The sequence below is a fragment of the Penicillium alfredii genome, assembly GCF_028826965.1.
Source record: "Penicillium alfredii strain IBT 34128 chromosome Unknown utg000001l_segment0_segment0, whole genome shotgun sequence".
Lineage (NCBI taxonomy): Eukaryota > Fungi > Ascomycota > Eurotiomycetes > Eurotiales > Aspergillaceae > Penicillium > Penicillium alfredii.
Window position 1 is genome coordinate 1,938,660 of NW_026622698.1, and position 24,363 is coordinate 1,963,022.

The following is a 24,363-nucleotide window of genomic DNA, read 5'->3' on the forward strand; positions in this document are numbered from 1 at the left end:
TCTTGCTTTTGGTTTTGTGATTCCCATTCGTGCTCTTCGTATCTAGTCAGATGGAATCTATGGATTTCTGTTATTTACTTAGGGAGGGTTGTCTCTTAAATACCTGGGTTGCTAGAATATGATAATAAATGTAAGCATCTACCCTCTACAGAGATTGCGTCAGGGGGTAATTGGTAATTCCATTCATATTAGACCAACTGATCCAGCAGTAACACCATAAGCCATCCACGAGTAACAAAGAAAAAGAGAAAAGAACCAATCCTATCGCGCACCCATGTCCCATGTATCGTAAACTCATTAAAGCATAACTCAAAGCGAGAAGAGATGAAAGCAAAAAAAAAAAAGACATCAAACCGTCGAAGATATCCTCTCTCAAAATGGATGCATGGAGATAAACAGCGCTGGAGCGAATAAACAAGTAAAGAAAAGGAAGATAATACACCTCGCATGGTCTGCATCCACAGTCTAACCCTTGCTGAATCTCCGCTTAAACCAGCTCTTGCGCTTCTCGTTGCCATTTGACCGATTGGTGTTCTTGCGCAAATGGCTTGGCTTGGCCCCAGCTGCAGCATGCACTCCACCGACAGGACCACCCCAGTTGGGGTCTGCCACGGGCGCCGGCGCCGGCGGCAGAGCCTTGCTATTCGTGTTGGGGCTCATACTGAAGCCCTGGTAGCTATACTCGGCCTGAGCTCGCTCGTCTAGACGCTGTTGCTGCAGGGCCTGCTGCTGCAATTGGTCCATGGAGCTATTCAGCGAGCTGGGGTCGGTCGACTGCCCGTAGGGATCGGTGTAGCCAGACCCAGAGCCCGACATGGCAGTAACGTTGTCGTAGGATCGCTGGTAGGTCTGGGGCGGATAGTTGTGTGATGGAGTGCCCCCATATATTCCCTGGTCGGTCGATACGCGGGAGTAATGCCGCGATCGCCCCCGGCCATGCTGGTTGTAGGGATAGTAGTTCTCCGGAACCTGACTCGATCCCTGGTATGCGTCAACAAAGCTGTCCGGTCGTGATTGATTAAACCGGCTGCCGTAATAGCCGTTCTGGTCGCTGAATCGGTTCACGTAGGCGTTGGGACCTGATCAAAGTGTAAGCAGATATTTCACCATTCCTGGTATGTAGATAACCCTACCTCCATAGTAGCTTGTCCGTCTGCTATAGTCGCCAACCTGGGATGCATCATCTGAGGATGTCGAGTCAGCCGGGAGATCCTGCAACGGTGCAGGGTGGTCCGTACCGGTTCTGGCATATGAAATGGGCCGATTATTATTGTATGTACCGTAGATGGCTGCCTCGAAAGAACGGATTGTGTCGAGCGGGCGCTCCATTCGGGGCCGAGTCGGGTTGGACAAGTCAGGGTCAGCTAGACCACGCAATCTGAGTCAGTAACGGCTGTGGATTCCGCAAGACAGAACAAGAAGGAGGACGAACTGATGACATTCCCATATTGATCCTTGTGCTCCATCTCGCGCAGAGAGCCCAGATTCGACTTCTCCAGCGCAACGGCCACTAGTGAGTGTCAGTGGGGGAATTATTGGAATGCGACCGCGGCAAAACCCACGTGGGTAAACATACTGGGTTGTGCCTCATTCATGGCGATCAGAGGGTCAGCCTTGGTGTGGAGATTGCGTTTTGCTTTTTCCTCGGATGATTCTGAGAGATGGCTTTTGTGGCCAGAGATGCTGGAGCGATGTGACTGTTCAGATTTGACACTGAAACCACGACTCCGCCGGGGAGAGGAGGGAGGTTGGGGGGCCGCCATTTTATTAGTGATGGGCTGCTCCACCGTCTTTTTTAGCGTCCGAGATTCAAGGCCAAGTTGGGGTCTGAAACGGTTGTGATCTGCCCGAGCTATGTGCGTTGTGGAGCGCGACCACGATGTAGGTGGGAACCGCCAAGAAAGTCGATCGCAAACCACTGTAGATGTGACAGCTCATTGGCTCTGCCAGCGTCTGCAGCGATGGAGTGAGTAAGACACTGAGCCTGCTACCCAAGAGGCACCTTGAGCCGCCGACTGGAATAGACGCTGTGGTCCCGCTTTGGTCTCTTTGTGAGTGGGTAATGTGATAGAATCAAGTTTGTAGATCAACTCCTGCAGGACTACACGTTGTTCAATCCAGCAGGGAGATGGATCTACACCGCAGAAAAGACGTGCAGACCGAGGGGAATAAAGAGGTGAAGGTGTGGGTGATGGGGGGTGGGAACGCCGGTTTTATTCCCAAGGTTAGCCACGCAACACAAAAGCCTAGTTTGGCCTCAAATTTCTGGCAGTTTTCTCCAATGACCCTGTGACTTGCCAGCCGCGTAATCATTGTTCGGCAGACAGCTCATTCCTACATCCGATCTTCAGGCTTGGTGAACGACGAACAGCATTGTTCCTATGAAATCATCCTCCTTTATGTACAGCCAAACGCGCAGTCGAAGAAAACAAAAGCCAGGTTCTCAGAACTGTAGGAAACCTAAAATGGTACCCTTGGCAAGAGAAACAGAAAGCAAGAAAAGAAGAGAAGACAAAAAAGAAGCAAAAAAAAAAAAATCAACACAATAGAACATCCTGGTATATCCGTTCCAAATCCATGACAGAAGATCATTCAAAAATGAATTAAAGAAAGAGAAACTGCCATCAGAACCAAGCGAGTGAGAGAGGACCTGGGTATAAAAAGGAAAAGACTCGGGAAAAGAGTATGCTCCAGACATACATGCCCGAAAAACCATAGGAAATAGACATCAACCTGAACATCCGCTGGATGGCAGTGCCGGCACATCGAGCGATGAAATCAGCCTAGGTGGCAACCATCCACGGACGTGAACCGCATCATGTTTTTGGCTTTTTACTTGCACCCTCGGCATGTGGACCACTGTCCGGACTCTTGCGTTTCTTTTCCTGCTCGTCATCGCGAGAGAAGCTAGGTCCACTTTGCACCGCCGGAGTCGGGAATGTCAAGGGACTGGGCAACATGGCTGAATCGGGACCAGAACGGCCGAAGCCCCATTCTGGAAAGAAGCTGGATGGAGATGGGAGCAGCGCGTCAGACACGAAACGACTCGGCAGAGCAGATATAGGGGTTTCAATGTTGTTGGTGGTGGCGTTGGAAGTAGCGACATTGCTGCTACTGGTGTTGTTGGTACCACTGTTCCCACCATAGGCGTTGTTCTGTGCGGCAGTTGCCGGAGGGGGTGGGCGTGCGAATGGATTTGGGGGACCCGAAGCCCCCGCACTTGGAATTGCCCCAGCAGAGGGCGACGGAGGGGGAAGAACGACACCCGATGGAGGATTGTCCGCACTCCCTTTTGCGGGAGTAGCCGTCTTGTTGCCGGCGGAATCGCGCGACGATGACTCGGCTGTTGCACTGCCACGGTCAGAGCTTTCGCTCGGAATTTGGACCTTCAGTTGCGGCCGCTTAGACCCCAAGGGGCCGCTATTGGTCCGGGAGGGGGGTTTGATGTCCGATGCAGATGAGATCGAGTGTGTACGCGGAACCTCCGTGGCAGCTCGGATTGGCGCTATCCGGGAATCGGGTGAATCCTCTTGTGGTGCTTCGGGCTTGAGAGCGGGATCGCCGCGCGGGGATTCATACACCGGGCCTGCTCCGAAGTGGCGGGCAAGTACAGACCCCCGGTCGTCGATTGGCGTGAAGATACTACGAGATTTTGAGGATAGGGACTTGGGCTGCGGCGGCGACTGATTGCTTGGTTTCAGTGTCTGCCCAGGATTATCCTGCGAGCTTTCTGAAATGGACACTGTGCGCTCCTGCTGGGCATCCGCGGCAAAGCCCGGAGGAATCGAGCTCCGGCTTGGCTCAGGCATATAAGCCTGCGTGACCTGCGGCACTGGCGCATGTGAGCCCGGTGGCATCCCGATGGGCGGCTGTGACGGCAAATGCGATGGACCCTGGTGCTGAGGCGGGATCGGCTGAGGCGGCAGGCTATGATGCATTGGCTGGGGTGGAGTGCCCTGTGGAGCAGGTGGATGACCGTAGTGCGAGAATTGCCCTGGCCGAGGCGGCTGGCCCATTGCCGAATGGACGTTCGGGTTGTACATGGATGGGTTGGGCATATAGGCGAAGCCATTTTGCGGGGGCGGCGGAGGTGGTGGTGTACCATGCTGCTGCGGGCCCAGGTTCGAGCTCACACGACGAATGTGGTTCCGGGAAGAGGGACGAGACGCATTTTGCAATTGCGGCGTGCCGTGTCGCGTTATAGGCAGGCCATTGGGAATCGGGGGAGACGCCGAAGGAGCGTGATTGATGTGCTGGAAGCCAGGCTGATGTTGCAGGTGAGGGGGCATAGAGGGGTGGCTCTGATGAGCCTGGATTTCTTCTGGGGCTGGGGTGCCTTCATCATCCTCATCATCATCATCTCGCTTGCCTGAGAAATCATCCGGTCCTTTGTGCTCGTGGGGAGGGCCAAACTAGGGGATCGCGGGTTAGCGGAATCGAGACACACAGGCAATTGCTAACTCACATATTGATAGCGACCCAGGGCCTCGTGCATGTCACTTGAGGAGTACTCGTATAATTTCTTGTTGTGGCCGAAGATAATGACGGCAACATCAACGGAGCAAAGAACAGCAAGCTCATGAGCCTTTTTGAAAAGGCCGCCCTTTCTCTTCAAGAAGGTACTGCATCGGCACACATTTGAGTTAGTTGCCGATATCAACAGGTCCATGGGTCAACTTACACCGAACGGTTGCGATCATCCTTGATGGCCTTGATCTCAATCTTTCTCCGACCCATTATGACGGGTTATAGGCGCGCAATACACGCGCCAGCGTGGATATGGAATACAAACAGTCCAGCGACTCGCCTTGCGATCTGCTGGAAATCTCGCGTGATTCTATTCAGTCACGCAAGATGCAGACTCGACGCGGTCAGTAGCCAAGTCGCGCAGTGAAACACGCGGGTCAGCGATATTGTGGCAATTTTTTTGTCGGCCAATAATCCGATCGCGATAGAACAAGTCACACCGATTTCGAATGAGGTATCTCTCGCACAGTGGGCAGTTTCCAAACGGGAGGCGAACGCGCGAGCGGGGATGAAAGAACAATGAAAAGGCCCCTGAGGGGGGTTAAGAGAAGAGCGGCCCCAAAAGAGATATGGGGAGGAATCGAGATGGAGTCAACGGAAACCAGCTGAAACGAACACCCGAAGACGCGATGGGGCGAGTACAGGGTGATTGACGATGCAGAAAAAGGTTGATTCTAAAGATAGAATCGAAGGAGGAAGAGATTGGAAGACGCCCGCCTGCTGAGCTAATCGCCTGAGGTTGCTATTTATATAATCAGGGACTTGTACTTTGGAGTACTTCTTTAGAGCTGCGGTTTGCACCTTGTGGGAAGTATCTACAAGTACCATACGTCTTTTTTGACCCGAGGCCACACCCCACTTTCTTCCTTCGTGCACTGGGCAGGGGAAGCATTCGGTTTATGGCCCTGAGCTCTACGATATGGAGCTCTCTTGATGGTGGAGTCTTCCCTCCAATTGGTACATACTTCACTTGTTCTCCAGCCGGGGGCCAAGAGGCTTGCATTTTTTGTCTATATCCCGCGTCCTGATCCTTCTCAGCCGCTTGGAAGTTGGATCCCTTCCCAGTGACGATGGAGTACTTGCATAGATCAATGTATCAGAATGAATCATTCCCGAGAGCCGGTCTATACTCCGATCGTGTCATTGTCAAGCGTCCGCGGGTATGTGCCGAAGGTCTCTTCCTTAGCATCACCGGGACCAGCCCTACCTGGAAAACCCCTGAGATGAGGCCATAGCTAAACTGCCAGAGCCAGGCAGTCCTTTGTATATCTATGGATATCATGCAATATCATGCTATCTCATACCGCCTGCGGTCTCAGTGGACAACAGATGATTGGCTTCGGCATGGATGAAGTGACTGGACAGACCGAGAGGGCGACACTCAGGTACAGTAGATCTGCGTGAGGGTGCAGGTTGACGTCCTGTCGACAGAGAAGACCCTTGGAACCACAAAACCCAGATTTGAGCTGATGATCACTGTCAGTGTCATCCACTATCCAACACTCATTTCCACAATACACAGTCTTTTTCTTTCACAAAAAAAAAAGAAGAAGAAGAAGAAACGACAAGAAAAGAAGAAGTTGATTTGTTCGGGCGGGGTGTAGTGTCGAGACCAGCGGGTTAGTTCGGTTACCCCTGACCATCTCAACGTCTTTCGCTTCTGCTGCTTCTTCTTCTTCTTTTCTACCCTCTTCAATTCTTCCTCTCCTTTGTTTTCTTTCGTTTCTTCTTCGGAGGCTTCTTGCCACGAGGGTCTCACTAAAAAAGAATCATCTGCACCCTCCCACTTCTCAGAGCACAGACACCAGGTCCTAGGCCAGGGATCCTTTCTTTGCCTGAGCCTCTCTTCCGGGGCTGCAGGACATCCCGGAGACGCCCAGCCATTCTTTCCATCTCTTGTGGTTTAACTACTCTGTTGGTCTCCTGCGCCATCGGTTCATTTTCAAAATCCCCGCGAAATTGTTTTGTTGACTTGGAAAAGCAGAAGCCACAAATAAAAAAGCGGACCCCGTCACCCGCTGTACGTTCCCCGACGCGTAAACTCAAATCTCAGTGGTCGCATACCCTTCCAAAATGCCGTTCTTTTCACGAGTTTTCCGGAGCAAAGACTCCAACGCGGCCAAGAAACAAGCGAAGCCGGCCGTGGCTGCAGAGCCGGCCCCGACGCAGCCCAAATGGACAGATGCATGGCAGCGGACTGAGGTCGCGCCAGAGGAGGTGCAAGACCTCGTGCGAGGTTGTGCACAGGAATTGAAGGCTCGAGGTGGGTGCCACTTTCTATCTTGACCATGTGGTGGCCTCCGCATTTTTCGGATTGCTGATCATTCGCCCGAGCAGCTCTCGGCACGCCATTCCTTCTCCTCCCATTCCGTCCGAGCTCCGATCCTAGTGCAGCCCGCACTTTCATTCGCAACTACTTCAACCAGTCCTTTGAGAAGGGCTCTCCCGTCAGCGGAGATACCTTGGCACAGGAACTTCGGCTGAATGAGCCGATGGTGAGAACCTCACGCCTCCCGAGTGGCCCAGACGGACATTTGGACTGACGTGGTGCTATGGACAGGTCCTTTGCAGTGTGATGAAATGGTGCTGGAGCAGACTCCCTGGTGGTGTTGTTACATGGGAGGCATATGAGTTGTTTAAAGTCGGCGAGCAAGGTACGAGCCCTGTCACAGGGATGTAGAGAGGACACGCATTGAATTGGTAACATTAGATTCGGATCTGGCCCGCGACGCTTTTTCGACCTTCATCCCGATCAGTGTCGACTCGGATGCCCGGACCAAGATCATCTTCGACTTCTTTGACCTCCTCGCTGCCATTGCGGCACACGGAAAATCCAATGGCCTGGGAGGTCGCAAACTCTCGCGATATGCTGGATGGTGGGCCTTTGAGCATGTCGATACGGGCAGTGGGTTCGAGTCCGCTTACAAAAACTGGGCTGCGTATGACTTTGGCCCCCCTACGTGCTTTCGCGCATCAGTCTGACTCGGGTTCACAGTGCGGCCGATGCTACGAGTCACTTGTTCTTCGCTTACTTGCGTTCGTTGTCTCCCGATGTGCCTCGCGGCATGACTGGCATCTCATCGCTTCCGATTTCCCTTCAAACCCTGGTTGAAGCAACCGAATATCCGCCAGAGACCCCGACCCTCCTGCAGGTCACCACCACTAAGGTCGTTATGATTGTGGACACGGTCTCTCCGACGCCCTTTGCCTTGCTGCGGCGCGCGAAGAATTTTGAATACCGCGACGATGATTGGCACCTGCAAGAATTTGCCAACTTTGACGACCCCATCCGTGCCCTGACTGACGAGTGTCTCCGGGTGTTGAAGTGCATTTCGTCGACGAATGAATCCGCTGTCTCTAGTACGAAGCAGTCAACCAGTTTGCGGGATGCGTCCTGGTCTCGTTTCGAAGACATTGGGTTCGGGGGATCCATTGAGTCAGACCCGGAGGAGGAAGAGGCCACGGCCCAGGCGGCAAGGTCGCAGAGTGTGTCTGCGGGTGAGATCAAGTCTGCGCCTGAGTCTGGGGAAGGAGAGCTTGCTCGTCCAACCACTCCATCCTGGGCGGACTTTATGTCGTCTGGATTCTCGGATGACACGAGCTTGAAGGCTCCAGTTGCTCCGTTGCTGTTGCCCCCGGATAAGGTTCTGCCGCCCATCACGTCGGCCCGGGGTCAAAGCTCGCAGTCCCACAAGCGCAACCTGGATAGCGAGCCCTCGCTTGAGCCGGCTGAGCTGGCTAGTATCAACTCCTTTGACCTGGACGACTCGTTCTGGTGGGTGTGGATCAGCAGCTTGTCGGGCGATGAACCCGCCGCCCGCAAGGCCGTGTTCGGTCGGTGCGCGCTTCTCGAGACAGTAATTCGGGATACCAAGTGGCTGGTCCTTGAGGAACAAGTGAAGGGCGCTGCACCTGAGCCGGAGGCCGGGGCGCAGATCGTCGAGAAGAAGCGGTTCTTCAGTTTTGGCAGCCGCAAAAACAAGCTTGGACGCCGCAAGTCCTCTGCCAAGAAGGTTTCTTCGATTGAAGAGTCGTACAAGCGGCCCAACAACCAAGCTCCGCAAAGCAAGACCAGCATTGGACCTGATCAGCACAAGCGAATCCAGGCGGCTGCGGCGGCTCTTCAAAAGAAGCATCGCGAGCAAGACGCGGAGTCGAAGGACAGCCGAGCCAACTCGGGTGATAGCCGCTTCTACTCCAAGACCAACTCCACCATGACACTTCAACCCGGCATTGTAAACGAGGCCTCTTCGGCCATGAAGTGGGCGAATAATTACGACAAGAACGCCTTCCGAGCTGCTTATCTCAATAACAGCCGCGCTGGTACCGGTGCTCCTGCGGGAGAGCTTGGCCACCTCTGAGCCTGCTGCCGAAGCCCCTGCCAAAACGCCCAGCACCCTTTCGGTTTCGCCCCAACCCAGTACGAAGGCTGCTCCGTCGCCCCCTCCCAAGGACACAGCAGCCTCGACCCCCCTCCCGCCCTCCCCCCGAGCCGCCCAAGAAGACCGTCAAGGTCACTGCTCCTGGCGAGGACAAGGGCGATGCAAAAGCGGCGGTGACTGAACAGCCTGTTGAACCGCGGGCGCAGGAACCCAGCGAGGACACCGGCAAGAAACTCAAGAAGAAGACCGGGAACTCTGGCTTTAAGAGTATGTTTGGTGCCGGCAAGAAGAAGAATGAGCAGCCGCCCATGAAATCGACGGGTGCTAAGGAAACGTCTGCGGTGGCCGCGGCCCGCGCAGCTCTCGAGGCTAAGGCGAAGGCCGCTCAAGAGCCGGCTCCCGGCTCTCCCAAGCCTGCTCCAGTGAAGAAGAAGCCTGTTCCAGAAAAGCCTACAACCGCGGAGAGCACCGAGCCTGCAAAGCCCTCGACTCCCCAACGCACTGAGGAACCCCCAACGGAGCGTGCCGCGGAGCCTGTCGCAAAGCCCACTGCGGAACCCCCAACGGAACGTGCCGCGGAGCCTGTCGCAAAGCCCACTGCGGAACCCCCAACGGAACGTGCCGCGGAGCCTGTCGCAAAGCCTACTGCGGAACCCGTTGCAGAACCAGTGGCGGAAGCTCAGAGCCCTGTGCGGCCGTCTACTTCTCTGGAGAATGGCGGGCCACCGAAGACCAGACACGCGGTGGAATACGATGCTCTCTCTCGCGTCGATACCAACGAGCGCGATGCAGCCGACCAGGAATTCTCCAAGTTCGATCAGGGACCGTTGGTCGAGCAGCCTGCATTTGTCCCGGAGGAATCTCCCCCAAGTCCTGAACCGACCCCACCGCCGGCCTACAGGGCTGAGGCTCCTCAGACTCCCACCAACGGCCACGAGACGAAGACCGAGGTCGGCACCGAGTCTGAGCCCTCGCCTGTCGAGCATGACCGGTGGGCGCAGATCCGTAAGAACGCCGCCGAGCGAGCGGCTGCGGCCAGTGAGGAGCCCGAGACCCGCACCAGCCAGTCTGAGCGGACGGACGAGGGCGACACCAGCGGAGAAGAGAGTAAGCAACACAACTTGGCCAGTCTGACAACACTACTAACCTATTCTTTAGCCATTGAATCTCGTGTCGCCCGCATCAAGGCCCGAGTGGCCGAACTGACCGGCAACACGGACGAGGTTCCGCGGTGAAACCACCAACCCATGCTTCCTGATTTTTTCTCTTGTCGACTTTTCCCGACCTACTTCGTTTCTTGGTAATGATCCCAGAGCTACCTCTGTGCGCTATTATTTGTTTTTTTATTATTTTTCGTATACCCTTCATCTCCCGACCAAACCTCCCTTGTTTCCTTGTTCTTCGTGTTTGCTTGTCGAGCCACCTTTGCATGGCCGATTGGAAGCGCCCCGTGCCATGCGCGAGCAGACCGACAAATGCTGCGATACGATTGATGGATCTTTTGGTTGAGCTTAATTGTTTTTCTTTCTTGTGTCCTTTTGACTTCTCCGGTCCCCGGCTGGACAGATATCCTTTTGATCCTCTTTTTTTTCTTTCGATTCTACTTGGGTTCTTTATTTATGTTTGTTTCCTTGCTCTATTCCCCTTTTGCTACTGGATATCCATCCGATTGAGTTGCTTCAATATGAATGGCTTGAAACTGTAGATGTCATCTTGTATGATCCACTGAAACTAACCCAGCAACTATTCCTCCACGGAATAAAGGAGAGTGAGAGATAGATAGATCAAAGACCCAAAGCCTTAAGAATCTCCTTCCCAACCCCAGTAGCACTAGCAGGATTCTGCCCCGTAATCAACACAGAATCCGTCCCCGCCGTGCGCGCCACAACCACCTTCTCAGCCCACGGCTCCGCAGCCTTGACATAGTGCCCGCCCGACACGCGCGCCAGCTCCGTCTCCAGCAGGAACGGCATCACGGCCGACATGTTGGCCTGGTCCTCCTCGGTGTTCGAGAACCCGGTCACCGTGGCGCCGGCGATCAGCGGCAGGCCCGAGGGGGCGGTGGCGTTCAGCAGCACGGCGGGCCCGTGGCAGACGGCGGCGACGGGTTTTTTGGCGGCGGCGAAGGTTTGGATTAGGGCTAGGGAGGTGGGGTCAGAGTGGAGGTCGAACATTGCTGTTCATAAATCATAAATAACACTGTTAGCTCGTTTGCTTCTATAGATATAGGTATATACCCATATAGATATATATATATATATATATATATATCCATACGATATGGTTAAATGGATGTATATGGTATGGGTAAGGGTAGGAAGGGATGTGTTTTACGTACGGCCATGGCCCCCAACATAGAAAATAGCATCAAACTCGCCCGCCCGCGGCAGCATCTCCGACAGCTTGTGCGTGTTCGTCCACAGCGGCTTCTGTTCCTCGAGGAAGGTCGTCGACACGGGGTCGGCTTCGAAGGCCTTGACCGAGCTCGGGTCCAGCGGGGCCTCGCCGCCCTTGGGGGAGGCGATGGTCAGGGAGACTTTGTTGTGGAGGACGTTGTGGGGGTGGGCGAATTCCGGCTGTTTGAATAGAATGGTTAGACATTGTTCTAATGAGATAGAACATACCGATGTGGATAGATGGAAATCGAGCTCTAGGCATATAACTGAGGGTAATTGTAACTTACCAAATACCAGCCCGTGCGGGCGCGGTTGGCGGGGATTTCTCCCTGCGAGGTGAGGACAACGAGGACGTTGGGTGCCATTGTGGAAGTAGAATGATCAATGGGTTGAAGTCAAGTTGAAGTTTGCACAATGGCTGCACACAGCTACTTATAAGATCTCACCATATCGTCACTGCCCCGCCAAACCCACCGGCAGGCAGCCAATGGCCGAGCACCGCAAAGTTGCACTTCACAAGCTGCGCGAGGACGTGGGGCGGATGATGTCATTGCAGAATTAAGATATTATTTGTATCACACCTTAGACTGTACATAGAATATATCAAGGGAAATGTAACAGACGAAAAGTAAATAAATAATAAAGTCAAAGCTCACAGGCAAAAATGCATCGGGTATCGAGCAAGAATCAACCGCTGTTCATCGCGCCGGCAAGGGGGTCCGGGTCATAACAAGGGTAATGAGGTAATGAGTAGCCCTAGGTAGGGGTCCCGAGGTCGGTCAGGGTCGGGATGAGCTCAACACACCGAGCGGAACCGGCGAGTCGCCTCGGCCGCCACGATCGCGCTGAGCGCCCCGATCAAGAGGCAGATGGCAATGGCGTTGGGCTTGTTTTTGTCAAGGTTCATCCACTGCATGTCCGACGGGTCCGAGTCATTCTTGGACTGGGCGCCCGGCTCGAGTACACTGAAGACGAGCCAGCTGATGAGCGTGCCGACGAACTGCGGCAGTGTCGTGTAGACATTCAGCACCCCGAGATAAATACCCGCCAGCTCGCCGGTTGATGGGATGTTCGACGACGGGTCTTCCTCGTCGTCGTTGTCTGTATCACTGTCCGTATCGTGGTGGTTGAGCCGTAGCACATCCAGCTCGGAGTCGGCCGCGTTGGCGCGCAGACTGGCCGACGTGATCATAGTCACCGCACCCGAGTGCGAAGGCGGCGGGCCCATAGGCGCGGCGCCGTTCATCGTCAGCTTGTTGATCTCCACCCCCATGAACGCGTAGGGCGCCCAGCTACTGATCGCCCACGGTATACCGCACACGGCGACTAAGAACGTTGCGAAAGCCCGGGAATGCGCCAGTGGCGCGAAGATCATCATAATAGCGAACATGAGATGGGACAAGAGCCATGCAGTCTGCAAGTCTGGCCGCACTGCGCCGATCGCCTTGAGGACGGCGGCCACTTTTCGAGGAGGTCGCGGAGGGAATCGCGCCCGCTTGGTATCCCGTTGTTGCACACAGAACGGGATGAGCACGGAACTCAGAAATGTGATGAAGGAGAACACCACCAGCGACAAACTACCAATGCGGCCCACCTCACCCAGCATATCGGTCGTCTTCGTAATCCGCTCTTTGGGTACTTCATAGCGGAAGTAGGTCTCGCCCACCCAAGTGGTGCTGTAGAACAGAAAAGGGAACCAGCCTAGCAGAGGTCAGCCTGATATGTAAGAGAGAAAAAAACAAGTACGATGCCCATACCAATCCAAGCCCAGAACTGAGCCCAGCAAATAGCTTGGATGCGAGGCGGGAGCTCCATAGTCGTCTTGAACAGTGTGGAGAGCACTTGGACCGCACCCGCTTTGCCATCAGAATCCCTGTTTACTCGAGCAATTAATACCAATCCCGGTCACATTCAGCTGGTGATTCTCACCTCGCTGAGAGCAGCACTCGCTCTTTCACAGAGTACGATGTGACCGACACAGCGCCAATCAAGAACAAGCCCGCGATGACCGTCATTTGCTTAAACTGAGTGTCGCCAATAATACTCCCAAAGATGCTCACGGTATCAATAGAGCCGACCACATAGCTCAAAAGCTGACCGATGGCGCACATTCTGCCCGCTAGAGACACAGTTAGGCTCAGCTTGCAATCATATCTCAAAGTAGAACATACCCCATGCGGATCCAGCTTGCTGCGATGGAATCGATAGCGTATCTACAACCAAACTGCGACAACATGCTTGTACTAGTGAAGATCAGCAAGGCACTCGACAGAAATGACTACATTGGGGCGCTTACCAATATTAATGGAGAAATCAACAGCATATATACTCAAGATGGCTACGGCAACCATGACATTTTTAGCCTGCATGACAAGTGACCGGTCAACGTCAAGATATCACCTAGCTCTATCGCGCACTGTACCTTTTCCGGTTCTTTCACGAAGACGGCAACAATCTCCGCCGTCCATCCCAAGACAAACAGACATAATGCCACGAGAAAGGAACCGCCGACCATAAAGGGTCTCCGACGGCCCCATTTCGACCGGGAGCGATCCGCAATAACTCCAATCAGAGGCTGGATGATCAATCCCGACAACGGGCCGGCGATCCACACCAACGATGTCTTGGACTTGGTTAAACCGAGTTGTAGAAGGTACGGGGTGAAATCTGAGATTGTCAAACAGACCGTCAGTGACAGGACTTCCCAATGGCAGTTCAAGATCGGCAGATCTTACATGTCATCTCAACGCCCCAAGTGAATCTGTCCTCGCAAAGTTTCAGTGAGCCCATACTCTTTGTCCGCTTGTTGCCTAAATCGCAAAAGCCATCCGACCACTTCTTCGCGCGAAGAACGCGCAACATCCAAAGGAAAAGAGAATACGCACTGCAAGCCCACCAAACTGAACGTCAACAGGGCCATCCGAGTGGACTCAGAGCGACCCTTGATGGAGGGAGTACCCGCCCATCGTGCAGCCTGCGGCATTCTGGCTGTCCCCGGGCTGACATGCGCTCAGCTCCTCCCACTATTCCTCCCAAGCAATCGGATATGTGGTGGCCAACGACTCTATTCTGCGTGGTGACCAGCACGCGCAGTCGGGACTCCCAAGGCGAGACGAGACTGTATGTATACGGAAGACGGTTGCGGCGAAGACTTTTCAAGGGAAGAGAGCCGCGTAGTTCGGGTGAGGAGGCAGCGATTCGGCTCGGGAGGCAGAAAATGGGCAAAATCGGCCTTGCTGGTCGAGCCGGGGAGCAGGCACCAACTCGCGTGGTTTTTGTGGGTGTTTTGAATCACGGCGTGGGTCGTGGGTCCGGGGGCCAGGATCGCAATGCGCGGCGTCAATTGGGAGTCATGCGATGGATCGCGAGCGCAAGAAAGACCAAACAAGAGAGAGGAAGCAGAGAGAAGATCTCGACCGTTGACAATGGCCGTTTGGGGGAGGAATGTGGCCGGACCAGGAGAACGGAGACGGGAGAAAAAAAACTGGCCTGAGCGCCGAATCCATGCGGGCCCCGGGGCTTATCGTTCATTGCCCCCTTTGGAGATCCAGGGGCCCCAATGCCGATCGCGGTTCCTGACAGCTCATGGTCCAATGCAATGCACATCTCTCTAGAGTGGTTTTTCAGCTCTCTGCAGGCTTTTTCCAGCTCTATCTCTCTCTTCCTGCACTGGATACTGTCAAAATCCCTCCTGGACAGGAAGACGCATCGGGAATGACAGGCTGACTAAAGCGGTGCCAATTATAGAAATGCCCTGTGCGCTCCCCTGTCTTCGGGGACTTACAAAAGTGATAGAGTGAAGGATTATTCGTGCATTGCTCGGCATCCAATTCTAACATCGAGTTTGGTGTCCAGGGACGTAAATATCACAGCATGACGCGACTCCCGCTAGCCCGGCCGGCCAACCAGCAGAAGTGAGATAAAAAAAAGAAAAAGAAAAAGAAAAAGAAATGAGACAAGATTTTGATTTCCCGTGTTCCGAAACTGATTTCCCATAATCATCATAAACAGCACTCGTCTTGTCTTCACACATCTACAGCCGGTTCGGGGCCGAGGTCGTCACGGGCCACTGGTAGCCCGCAGCGTCACTGAACTTGTAGCCGTACGATGCGGTGAAGTCGTCCAGAACAGCCGGTCCACGGGAGCCTACAAGAAAAGAAATTCATTAGCAATGTGCGCAAGAGAAGTAGAAAGCTCATCGCCATGCACTCACCGTATGGGTATTCCATGGGGATGATCTCCTTGTTGTCGTCCAGGTAGTGCAGGAGCGGGGTGAAGATGCGCCAGCTGGCATCCAGCTCATCGTCGCGGACAAAGTTAGAGTGGTCGCCCTTGAAGGCATCCAGGATCAGAGACTCGTAGGCCTCGGGAATCTTGAGGTCGGAGAAGCGGCGGCGGTACGTCAAGTCCAGCTCGGTCACCACCGTCTGCATGGACAGACCGGGCAATTTCGAGTTCATCTTGATGTAGACGGACTCGTTGGGCTGGACCCGAATGACAAGCTCGTTGCGGGGAATGTCCTTGAAGATGCCGGAAGTGACGTCGCGGAACTGAATCCGAACCTCGGTCTTTTGCTCGTTTAGGGCTGCAGGAAATGTGAGAATTATGGTCATATACAGAGAGGTGTAGGTCGAGGGGTTCTCATACCTTTACCGGCCTTCAGGATGAAGGGAACACCGTCCCATCGCTCGTTCTTGATGTACGCAACCAGTGCGGTGAAGGTCGGGCAGCGTGACTCCTTCGGGACGGTGTCATCCTCCAGGTAGCCGGGCTTGCTGCCGTCGAGCGACCGCCCGTACTGACCAATAATGACGTTCTTGGGCTCAATGGCATCCATGGCGCGAAGAACACGGACCTATTAACTAATCAGTACCAAAAATTAGGAGTGAAATCGAGATGCGGAACACTAACCTTCTCGTCACGGATGTCTTCCGAGGAGAAGGAGATGGGGCGCTCCATGGCGAGCAGCGTGAGAACCTGCAGAAGGTCTGGCCCAGAGTTAGCTTTATTTGACGAGTACATCGGGTGTTAAGAGTAAACGCACGGTTCTGCATAACGTCACGGATGATGCCGAACTCGTCAAAGTAGCCTCCACGACCTTCAGTACCGAACGGCTCCTTGAATGTAATCTGCACAGGGATTAGACTCTAGTCGCTTGGCATGGTTGAAGGGTCATTCAGTCGTACCTGAACGTTGTCGATGTGGTGACGGTTCCATGTGGCGTTGAAGAACTCGTTGCCAAATCGCAGAATAAGAATGTTCTTAACCATCTCCTTGCCGAGGTAGTGGTCAATGCGGAAGATCTCCTCCTCCTTCCAGTTAGGGTCCAGGGCCTTCTGGAGATCGCGCGAGCTCTGCAGGTCCTTGCCGAACGGCTTCTCGACCTAAGGAGGAAAATGATATATTAGCGTTGTCCGGACTGGCGCGGCTGTTGTCGAAAGAACTCACAATAATGCGAGCGAGGCCGTTCTTGGGGTAGCAGTTGCGCTTCAACTGCTCCGACACGGTAATAAAGACACTGGGGGGCAGGGCCATGTAGAACACACGGTTCTGCTCCTTCCCTTGGCGGCCCTTCTCGACCTCCTCGAGGTGCTTGTTGAGGTTGATGAACGAGTCATCCTGGTCGTACTGGCCCGAGACGTAGGTGCACAGCTTGCAGAACTGGTCTAGTTGCTCTTCAATCTCCTTCGTGGGAACCTTGATGTATGAGCGCACGCGCTTGAGGTATTCTTCGTGGTCCATCTTTGTCCGTGCATATCCGACGATCTTAATGTCCTTGGGCAGGAACTTGTTGCGGAACTGCGAGAGAATGGTCAGTCGGGAAGAGCGCGAGGCATCCACGGATGATCACATACGAGGCCAAAGAGGGCAGGGAACTAGAACACAGGTTAGTCTTCTCGAGCGACTTGAGTCACGCCAACCGGAGGCGGGGTACGAACCGTCTTCTTCTTCGCAAGATCACCAGATGCGCCTAGTACCACGATAAGGGTGTCATCTTTAAGTTCGATGGTGCTGAATTGAAAAGCCATTGTTAGTCAAGACTGAATCTTGTCGACGTGGACGGAAGTTGCGAGGGGGTGGTTCGGTTCAGGCGGGGTGATCGGGAGCAGACAATCGTGGACGAATGGCCTCGGAAGACTAATTGGCAGCCTTCGGAATAGAGAAGATTCTGCGCCCATCGAAAAGGGACGTCTACGGTCGGGTTGAGGGTGAGGCAATCCAGCCGGTGTGCTTCCGTTGCCGGAGGAGGGGGAAGTGATGTCAGAGACAGGACGGCACTTACCCAGCATTCTGGCGCTCATCGGTCGGAGAGATCACGCTGGCCATCTTGCAACACGAAACCCTGAATATACAAAAATGGGGGGAGAGATGGAAATTAGAGAGAGAGAGAGAGAGAGAGAGAGTAGGAAGAGAAGAGAAGAATGGGAAAGAGATAATCTCGCAGGTTCCAGCGGAGTACTTTTTATGGCGCGCTCTCAGCAGCTTCGGTGGTGGGGCAGTCGTGGGTTTTCTGGGTATTTTATGTTATTTATGACCTCAGGGTATTACTGATTTAATCTGACGGTCTTCTTTCTCTTTGATTTATTTGTTTATTCGTTTCTTTTCTTTCTTGGTTTTCTTGTAGCCCATACAATCCATTAACTACTATCTATCATTCTGTGGCAACGCCCTCTCTGATAGACTACAGTACTACACACCCCTCTCCTCCCTCTTTGATTTTAAACTCCAATCCCCAGGAACATGCACGGTCCGGAATCCTTCGACTCGAGGGGCCACTTTGGCATCCATAAGACCCATGACCCCGCGCGATCACCCCGGCTTACTAGAAAGCTCGTACCGAGGGACTATGGGATGTGTACGTGAGCCAGACTGTACCCTGCTGATCCCATCGAAGCCGTAAGACTTCTAGAAGAAATATTCAACGAGAGAGGTCATCTGATAAGACAGACCCGGGTGGTCCTGATTGTCAACAGGCTGATTCCGGGATCAAGCAGGAATAGATTCGTTCAAAAAAAAAAAAAAAAAAAAAGAATAAGAATAAGAATAAGAATGAGAATGAGAATGAGAATGAGAAAGAAAGAAAGAAAGAATGAAAAAAAAAAAGCAACCTCGATGTAATAGTCTTGTTAGCATGACTATCACCGGGACAGAATGCGGCAAGGTGGAGCATCTATATTGAAATAGGAAAAGCCGGCTCGGAACATGTATGAGCATGTATGCTGCAGGTGGCACAAGTCCGAGTTGACTGATGTACTCGGCCTGCTGTTCATACACTACAGGATACAATATATAATATATAATATACAGTATACACAGACAGATACCTGAATAAAGTCAATTTCTCGAACCCTGTATCAGATGGTAATCCCAAAGATAAAGAAGCTCGGTGTCCGAAATCGTGGGGAGTGATCGGCCCATTTGTCATCTCTCACGGATTCTATTTTCCCGTCAATTCTGCCCGATCCTACTCGGTTCGTTGGAACTGCCGCATTCGGAGCCTACAGATTTAGCCGCGATGGTCCTCATTTTGCATGTCCATCCAATGGATACACTCGCACGAGAGGGGCCTTGAAAATCATTTCAGGTCCTTGGAGAAACCGTGAAATCAGTAATCCCGACCTGGTGGGGCCTGTCTGTACAAGATTTCCAAATAGGTACTCTCGGTCTGGACTATATCTCCCGGCTTTCGATCCGGCATCCGGACCTGGTGACATTTATAGTAGAACATCTGTAGACAGCATGGACATGATGGTGCGAGCCGAGGATTTATTTGTCTCAAAATGTTATTTGTCTCAAAATGAGGCTGGCGAGTAGGGAGAACGTCAAAAGCCGACCCTCATATCACCGATATTGGGTAGTTCGGTCTGTCGTCATGGTGAGGTTTCGTCACTGGGAGGGCTCCAGTTCGGACCACAGTCGACCGGTCGGCAGAAAAAAAAAAGAAAGGCGGTGTTGAATAAGGCCGACGGATAAATAAGATTCTCCGACATGGCCCAAACAGGGATAGTCTAGATATCACGGGACCCACGGGACTCACAGGACCAGTCACGGGATCTCGCTTAGCCCTGGCAAGCGAGTGTCCGTTTTGGGTTAGGGCGAGCGGGCGGCCAACACATTCGCAAATTGATTGTGTGCCTTGACTCCTCTATCGAAGCGACGACAACCACGACAACCGGGAACGACTTCTGATCTCTTGCGGGTCATTCCTTCGACTTGTTATCCTTGCCCGTTGAGAAAAGCCGTCACCATGTCTTCGGAACAGGGACACCGACGTGAGTGCTGCCATGGTCCCCGATCGATCGGCGCAGTCCAGGAGACACCAAATCCGGGCGCGCTGATGTAGATGCTGGCTGCGACGAGAGAAGAATCTGTGTATGCTAACTGATTGCTCTTTTCTAGTCTACGTTAAGTAAGTTACTATCACACAGTCGCCCCGTCGCGTTGGACTTGACAACCTCGAAATGGATCGAAATGGATCGAGCTGGGGGAACATCATGGGCTTCGAATCAACAACTGTGAGAACAGACGATTAATACGGATTTCCTACAGGGGTCGCCACCTGAGCTACCAGCGCTCCAAGCACGCACTCACCCCCAACACGAGGTACCTACACCTGCGCACCTTGTTCGGATATGGCAAGAATGGAATCTGATTTGTGATACAGTCTGGTCAAGATCGAGGGTGTCGATGACACGAAGGCCGCCAACTTCTACCTGGGCAAGAAGGTCGCTTTCGTCTACCGGGCCAAGCGTGAGGTCCGCGGCTCCAACATCCGGGTGATCTGGGGCAAGGTCACCCGCCCGCACGGTATGTGGCCACAGAACCATTGATAACTCTCAATCCCCGGCAAGATCAACATATCTGACTCTTCGCAGGCAACTCCGGCGTTGTGCGCGCCAAGTTCCGCCACAACCTCCCCCCAAGTCCTTCGGCGCTACCGTCCGCGTCATGCTCTACCCCTCCAACATCTAAACGGCTTGTGTATCTAGTGGGCGATTCCATATTTGCGCAGACAGTCGGTCAGGCAAGGAAAAGAAAAGTCGACGGATCGGAGCCGGATGTTGAATTGAGGTGGAGTTTGGCAGGTTGATCACGTTTTTTTCATTCGTGGGAGAAAGAAGAAAGGCAGGGTCCTCCATCGAGCCCTACGAATCCAAAAAAAGAACAAAATTTTTTTTACAAACTTGTGTGCTGCTGTGTCGGCATCGAGATACCACGGAAAGACAATATCTTCTTTGTTGGGTCTCTCTCTTTTTGAGGATCTCGTTTTTTTTTTTTATCTTTTGTTTGACCATTGACGAGCAATGATGTTGTCTGGTCGTTGCGGCGTCACTTTTTCTCTCCCACTGTGTATCTGACGCTCATACACACCAAATCCATACCATTTTCAACAGACCGGCCAATCGATTCGATTCTTCCCGCACGTTTGCCGACTTGTCTTATAGATGAATTGCATCAACTTGCTTTGGCTGCTGTTTACCATGGCATGTTTGTTCAGACCCAATATATCCCCTTGCGACTTGAACTTGTGCGATGCCATGAAGTCTGATACCAGTAGTACCGGCCTTGTAGTCCAAAACTCTGCTCTCATCTGATGGTTTTGGTAAAGCATCGATCCCAGTCTTTTTGCATACCCAAGCTCCCGTTCTAGTTTATCCTGTTCCGGCAATCAACAGTAACGTTTGAAGTAAAACCAATGGCTCTTGAGTGCAGTGGGGCCTTCCTAGTCTAGGATACAATTTTTTTGCTATTTGTACAAACTTGCTTTTATCTCTTTCCATCATACATTTCCATGCGCTTAAATGTCGAAGCCCATCGATGTATGTCTCACTATGTAGTATTTGCGACAACATGAATGGCAAGCCCCAAGGCCCATGCTGATATATATTGTCATGTACAATAGTTCGTAGCTGGAAAAATACATTTCTACACAATACCAAAGATCCCCAAGAGTCAAGTGCCGATGTTTATAAAAATAGGAAACGCCAAGCTACGAGTGGGAGAGAGGTATATTATTTCCAAAGAATAAGTCTATATTAAAAAGTATACAAATCCATGAAGAAACATCCCATCTATCCTTATTACATCTCACCCATGCCTTCCAAAGATATATGCAATCCACCTCATATAGTCAGGGGGAAAAAGTATCTTATCAATCCAACCAAAAAGCCCCAAGTACCACAAATCAAACTTTACTGTCCTCCGCAACAGCATACCGACTCCACCGCCGAATAACCGACCCAAACCGATAAAACACATACGGCACCGGCACCAGCAGCGCACTAATGCACCCGAGGATCGTCAGAGTCCAATGCACACCCATATTCTTGTAAAACGGGACGCCAACAACCGTCATGCCGCCCGCGGCGCAGTACCGGGAGACGGTCATAAAGCCCAGCGCGGAGGCTGCGTAGATGTCGTACGAGTCGATGACGTACATGTACGAGCTGATGAAGACGCAGATGGTGCCGAGGCCGAAGAGGGTGGAGGCGAGGATGGGGGACCAGATTGAGATGGAGGGCTGTGAATTATGATTAGCTTTGCTTCGGGTCTTTTGTCTTCTTTCTTGTGGTTGTGGTAGCTGGGGTGCAGTGCCGGGGTTCAATGGATACTTACAAAGTCTGTCCAGCCCATCCAGAATAAACTGATAGGAATAGCTGGTGCTCCAAACATCGCGAACCAGAGCCGGATTTCTGGCTGGATGTGCGCCTTATCCAGAGCCCGGGGTTGGTCACATCAGGACTAGAGTCCTGGTCCATCTGCACAGCCTGGGTAAACGCCTTCTTAGTCCCGCGGTAGATGAACGGGACCAAAAGACCCGCCAGCGCAATACCAATGTACATGGCGACCCAAATGATATTGGTCAGGCCCTGGGCGATACCATAGGTGTCGGTGAAGATGTAGGCGTAGCCATCAAAGAAAGTAAAGAGCACGATATACAGCACAGTCATGTACAGCGAGATCAGCAAGATAATAGGCTCGTGGACAGTGATGAGGAACTGGCGCTTCAGGGCGCCGGCAATACGATTGACGAGCGGCACCTTCGCCGTATCCATTTCCGAACGGAAGCGCGGGTCGCCCGTGGCTTTGCGGAAATGTTTGCCCTTCCATTTCAGCAGTAGTGGCGAGTACGTCTCGGGCTGGAACAGGATGATAAGGGCGAGGATAGCGCCGGACCCGATTAGGATGATCCACTCCGACCAGCGCCAGGAGAGCACGCCCGTCTGCCCCATGTAGGATGCGATCACGGGGCCCAGTACGGGCCCTCCGAAAGAGAGGATCGCGTACAGAGGGAACATGATGGTCTTCTCGAGCGGGTTCCATAAGTCGGCGATCGTGCCGCCTGCGCAGGTTAGCGCCGGGCATCCGAAGATACCGGCCAGAAAGCGGAAGGCGAGCTGGGCACCGATGTTGGGGGCTAGTCCCGAGGCCATGACGAAGATCATGAAGAGGGTGAGGGAGCCTGCATAGACGGCATTGCGGCCAACGATTTCGGAAAGGGGTCCGCTGACGAGCGAGCCTGTTGCAAACCCGAGAAGATAGAGACCTAGCAACAAATGTATTAGCTATGTCTGAACGAAAGCTATGATATCCCCTGCAGAGCAAGGGATTGACATTGTCGATGTTTACCAATAACCAAAGAGCCCACGACCTCGCTGACACCGAAAGCCTCGATATTCTGAGACATCACGCCCGAGGGAATCGACGACGCAGCTCCAACGATAAAGCCGAGCGCAGACACAAGAAGGGTAGCAACGAGCCGCCGAGCAAAACTGAAGTTCTGCGGGTTCAGAGGATCGGTCTCGTCTTCCCACCCGACAATGAAGAGATGGGATGTCGAGTCGCCGGGCTCGATCTGTCTCTGGACATCAATGCCAGCCAGGGAATAGCCGAGCGCTGTCTTCTCGGAGTGCTGCGTCTTGCTCTGTGCCAACGGACTCGGGTTCGACTCGGGGACATTGCTGGTTTGATCTGTCTGCGCTGCGCCGACAACATCTGCGATTTGACGGTCCTGAGCAGGACTCCCTGTTACGGAGGCCGAGACATCGCGTGGCCCGACATGGTCCAGCTGTCTGTGAACAGCCTGTCCCAGTCGTCGGTACTGCAGATAGGACTGCATGGGGTCACCTCGGGATTAGACTGAAATAACGAAAATCCCTGTGTTGTAGTCTCACCGGTTGCGTTCAAAGAAACTCCCCCGTCTGGTAAGATCCCGATAGCTGTGCTGGGAATTAATAAACCGGGTCTCTGGAAAGCATGGCTTGCCAGATGGTTTTATATCAACCAAAAGACATGTTTAAAGAAAAATTAGACGGACCCAGGGTCCACGCCGATCCTAGTGGGATCATCTTCCGAGCAAACGATCCACCGTGCTGATAAATCGGAAATCGAAAAAAGGGCTGCGTGAACTTCGGGGAATGTGGAATGGCGTTGTGAAGGATGTGTGGGTCTTGACAGGATATGGCCGAGAAAGGGCCAGAAAAGAAGACCTCGAGAACTGGCAGGATTCAAGCAGACCCTGTTCTTTCGTTTTTCCGACAAACTTCAATTTAGTTAAAACGTGCCAACATATAGCCTGAAACTATTCCAACATGGCTGTATAGTAAGAAAAGAGTGCCATAGTCCAAAAAAGCTTCGGAAAAAAGAGAACTCGGGCTTCGGGGGAAAACCTCGGGCTTTGGATGAGATTACTCGATAAGGTGACGCGGGCCGAGTCGTCGGAAACTTGGCCGACCGAACCACCTGATGTCTGCATCAGAAGCTTTTCTGCAGCGAAAAGTGCCCAGGTGTTTAGCATTATTAATGGCTATCCGCTTTCTTGCTTGCCGGAGACTTACGAGCAATTTATAGCCTGATCGGAAAGACTTTGTCCGAGCCAAGAGTCGGATTGCATTTTTGAGACATTAACAAGCTATGTGTATATATATATATATATTCGTTCCATGTATCGACATGCCATTCAGTGAGTTGCTTTTGGTATTCAAACTCCAACAATCAGATCAACAAGATGCGTCGTGATTCAGAGACGGCGGGCCACATCAACTTCCCGACTGAGG

The 24,363-nt window shown here is 52.9% G+C and overlaps 8 protein-coding genes across 8 annotated transcripts; 2 read left to right on the forward strand and 6 right to left on the reverse strand.

Annotated features, from left to right (window-relative positions):
- Nucleotides 1–465: 465 nt before the first annotated feature.
- On the reverse strand, nucleotides 466–1,763 carry NUU61_000726 (DUF2406 domain-containing protein; the record flags this gene model as incomplete). The annotated part of the gene is made up of 4 exons (XM_056651309.1): nucleotides 466–1,079; nucleotides 1,134–1,364; nucleotides 1,433–1,510; nucleotides 1,577–1,763. The coding sequence occupies 4 exons, from the start codon at nucleotides 1,761–1,763 to the stop codon at nucleotides 466–468; spliced, it is 1,110 nt and encodes a 369-aa protein (XP_056516159.1).
- A 1,053-nt stretch (nucleotides 1,764–2,816) lies between these two features.
- On the reverse strand, nucleotides 2,817–4,737 carry rlmA (SRF-type transcription factor RlmA; the record flags this gene model as incomplete). The annotated part of the gene is made up of 3 exons (XM_056651310.1): nucleotides 2,817–4,412; nucleotides 4,466–4,622; nucleotides 4,682–4,737. 3 exons carry the CDS (start codon nucleotides 4,735–4,737, stop codon nucleotides 2,817–2,819), a joined length of 1,809 nt encoding a protein of 602 aa, XP_056516160.1.
- Nucleotides 4,738–6,600: 1,863 nt separating this feature from the next.
- NUU61_000728 (DUF1708 domain-containing protein) lies at nucleotides 6,601–10,144 on the forward strand (the record flags this gene model as incomplete). The annotated part of the gene is made up of 7 exons (XM_056651311.1): nucleotides 6,601–6,790; nucleotides 6,865–7,022; nucleotides 7,088–7,181; nucleotides 7,238–7,466; nucleotides 7,523–8,850; nucleotides 8,922–10,016; nucleotides 10,068–10,144. 7 exons carry the CDS (start codon nucleotides 6,601–6,603, stop codon nucleotides 10,142–10,144), a joined length of 3,171 nt encoding a protein of 1,056 aa, XP_056516161.1.
- Nucleotides 10,145–10,693: 549 nt separating this feature from the next.
- On the reverse strand, nucleotides 10,694–11,670 carry NUU61_000729 (ThiJ/PfpI family protein; the record flags this gene model as incomplete). The annotated part of the gene is made up of 3 exons (XM_056651312.1): nucleotides 10,694–11,085; nucleotides 11,248–11,485; nucleotides 11,593–11,670. The coding sequence occupies 3 exons, from the start codon at nucleotides 11,668–11,670 to the stop codon at nucleotides 10,694–10,696; spliced, it is 708 nt and encodes a 235-aa protein (XP_056516162.1).
- Nucleotides 11,671–12,101: 431 nt separating this feature from the next.
- On the reverse strand, nucleotides 12,102–14,288 carry NUU61_000730 (putative sucrose transporter; the record flags this gene model as incomplete). Its single annotated transcript, XM_056651313.1, has 8 exons — nucleotides 12,102–13,006; nucleotides 13,063–13,178; nucleotides 13,235–13,424; nucleotides 13,477–13,548; nucleotides 13,602–13,668; nucleotides 13,728–13,972; nucleotides 14,041–14,066; nucleotides 14,191–14,288. The coding sequence occupies 8 exons, from the start codon at nucleotides 14,286–14,288 to the stop codon at nucleotides 12,102–12,104; spliced, it is 1,719 nt and encodes a 572-aa protein (XP_056516163.1).
- A 1,050-nt stretch (nucleotides 14,289–15,338) lies between these two features.
- On the reverse strand, nucleotides 15,339–17,632 carry NUU61_000731 (glucose-6-phosphate dehydrogenase; the record flags this gene model as incomplete). The annotated part of the gene is made up of 10 exons (XM_056651314.1): nucleotides 15,339–15,451; nucleotides 15,519–15,890; nucleotides 15,953–16,160; nucleotides 16,217–16,293; nucleotides 16,350–16,434; nucleotides 16,492–16,689; nucleotides 16,754–17,104; nucleotides 17,161–17,181; nucleotides 17,245–17,317; nucleotides 17,589–17,632. 10 exons carry the CDS (start codon nucleotides 17,630–17,632, stop codon nucleotides 15,339–15,341), a joined length of 1,542 nt encoding a protein of 513 aa, XP_056516164.1.
- Nucleotides 17,633–19,553: 1,921 nt separating this feature from the next.
- On the forward strand, nucleotides 19,554–20,396 carry NUU61_000732 (60S ribosomal eL33 domain-containing protein; the record flags this gene model as incomplete). Its single annotated transcript, XM_056651315.1, has 5 exons — nucleotides 19,554–19,578; nucleotides 19,706–19,715; nucleotides 19,856–19,909; nucleotides 19,971–20,113; nucleotides 20,182–20,396. 5 exons carry the CDS (start codon nucleotides 19,554–19,556, stop codon nucleotides 20,394–20,396), a joined length of 447 nt encoding a protein of 148 aa, XP_056516165.1.
- Nucleotides 20,397–21,491: 1,095 nt separating this feature from the next.
- NUU61_000733 (uncharacterized protein) lies at nucleotides 21,492–23,426 on the reverse strand (the record flags this gene model as incomplete). Its single annotated transcript, XM_056651316.1, has 4 exons — nucleotides 21,492–21,827; nucleotides 21,923–21,927; nucleotides 21,987–22,853; nucleotides 22,937–23,426. The coding sequence occupies 4 exons, from the start codon at nucleotides 23,424–23,426 to the stop codon at nucleotides 21,492–21,494; spliced, it is 1,698 nt and encodes a 565-aa protein (XP_056516166.1).
- Nucleotides 23,427–24,363: the final 937 nt, after the last annotated feature.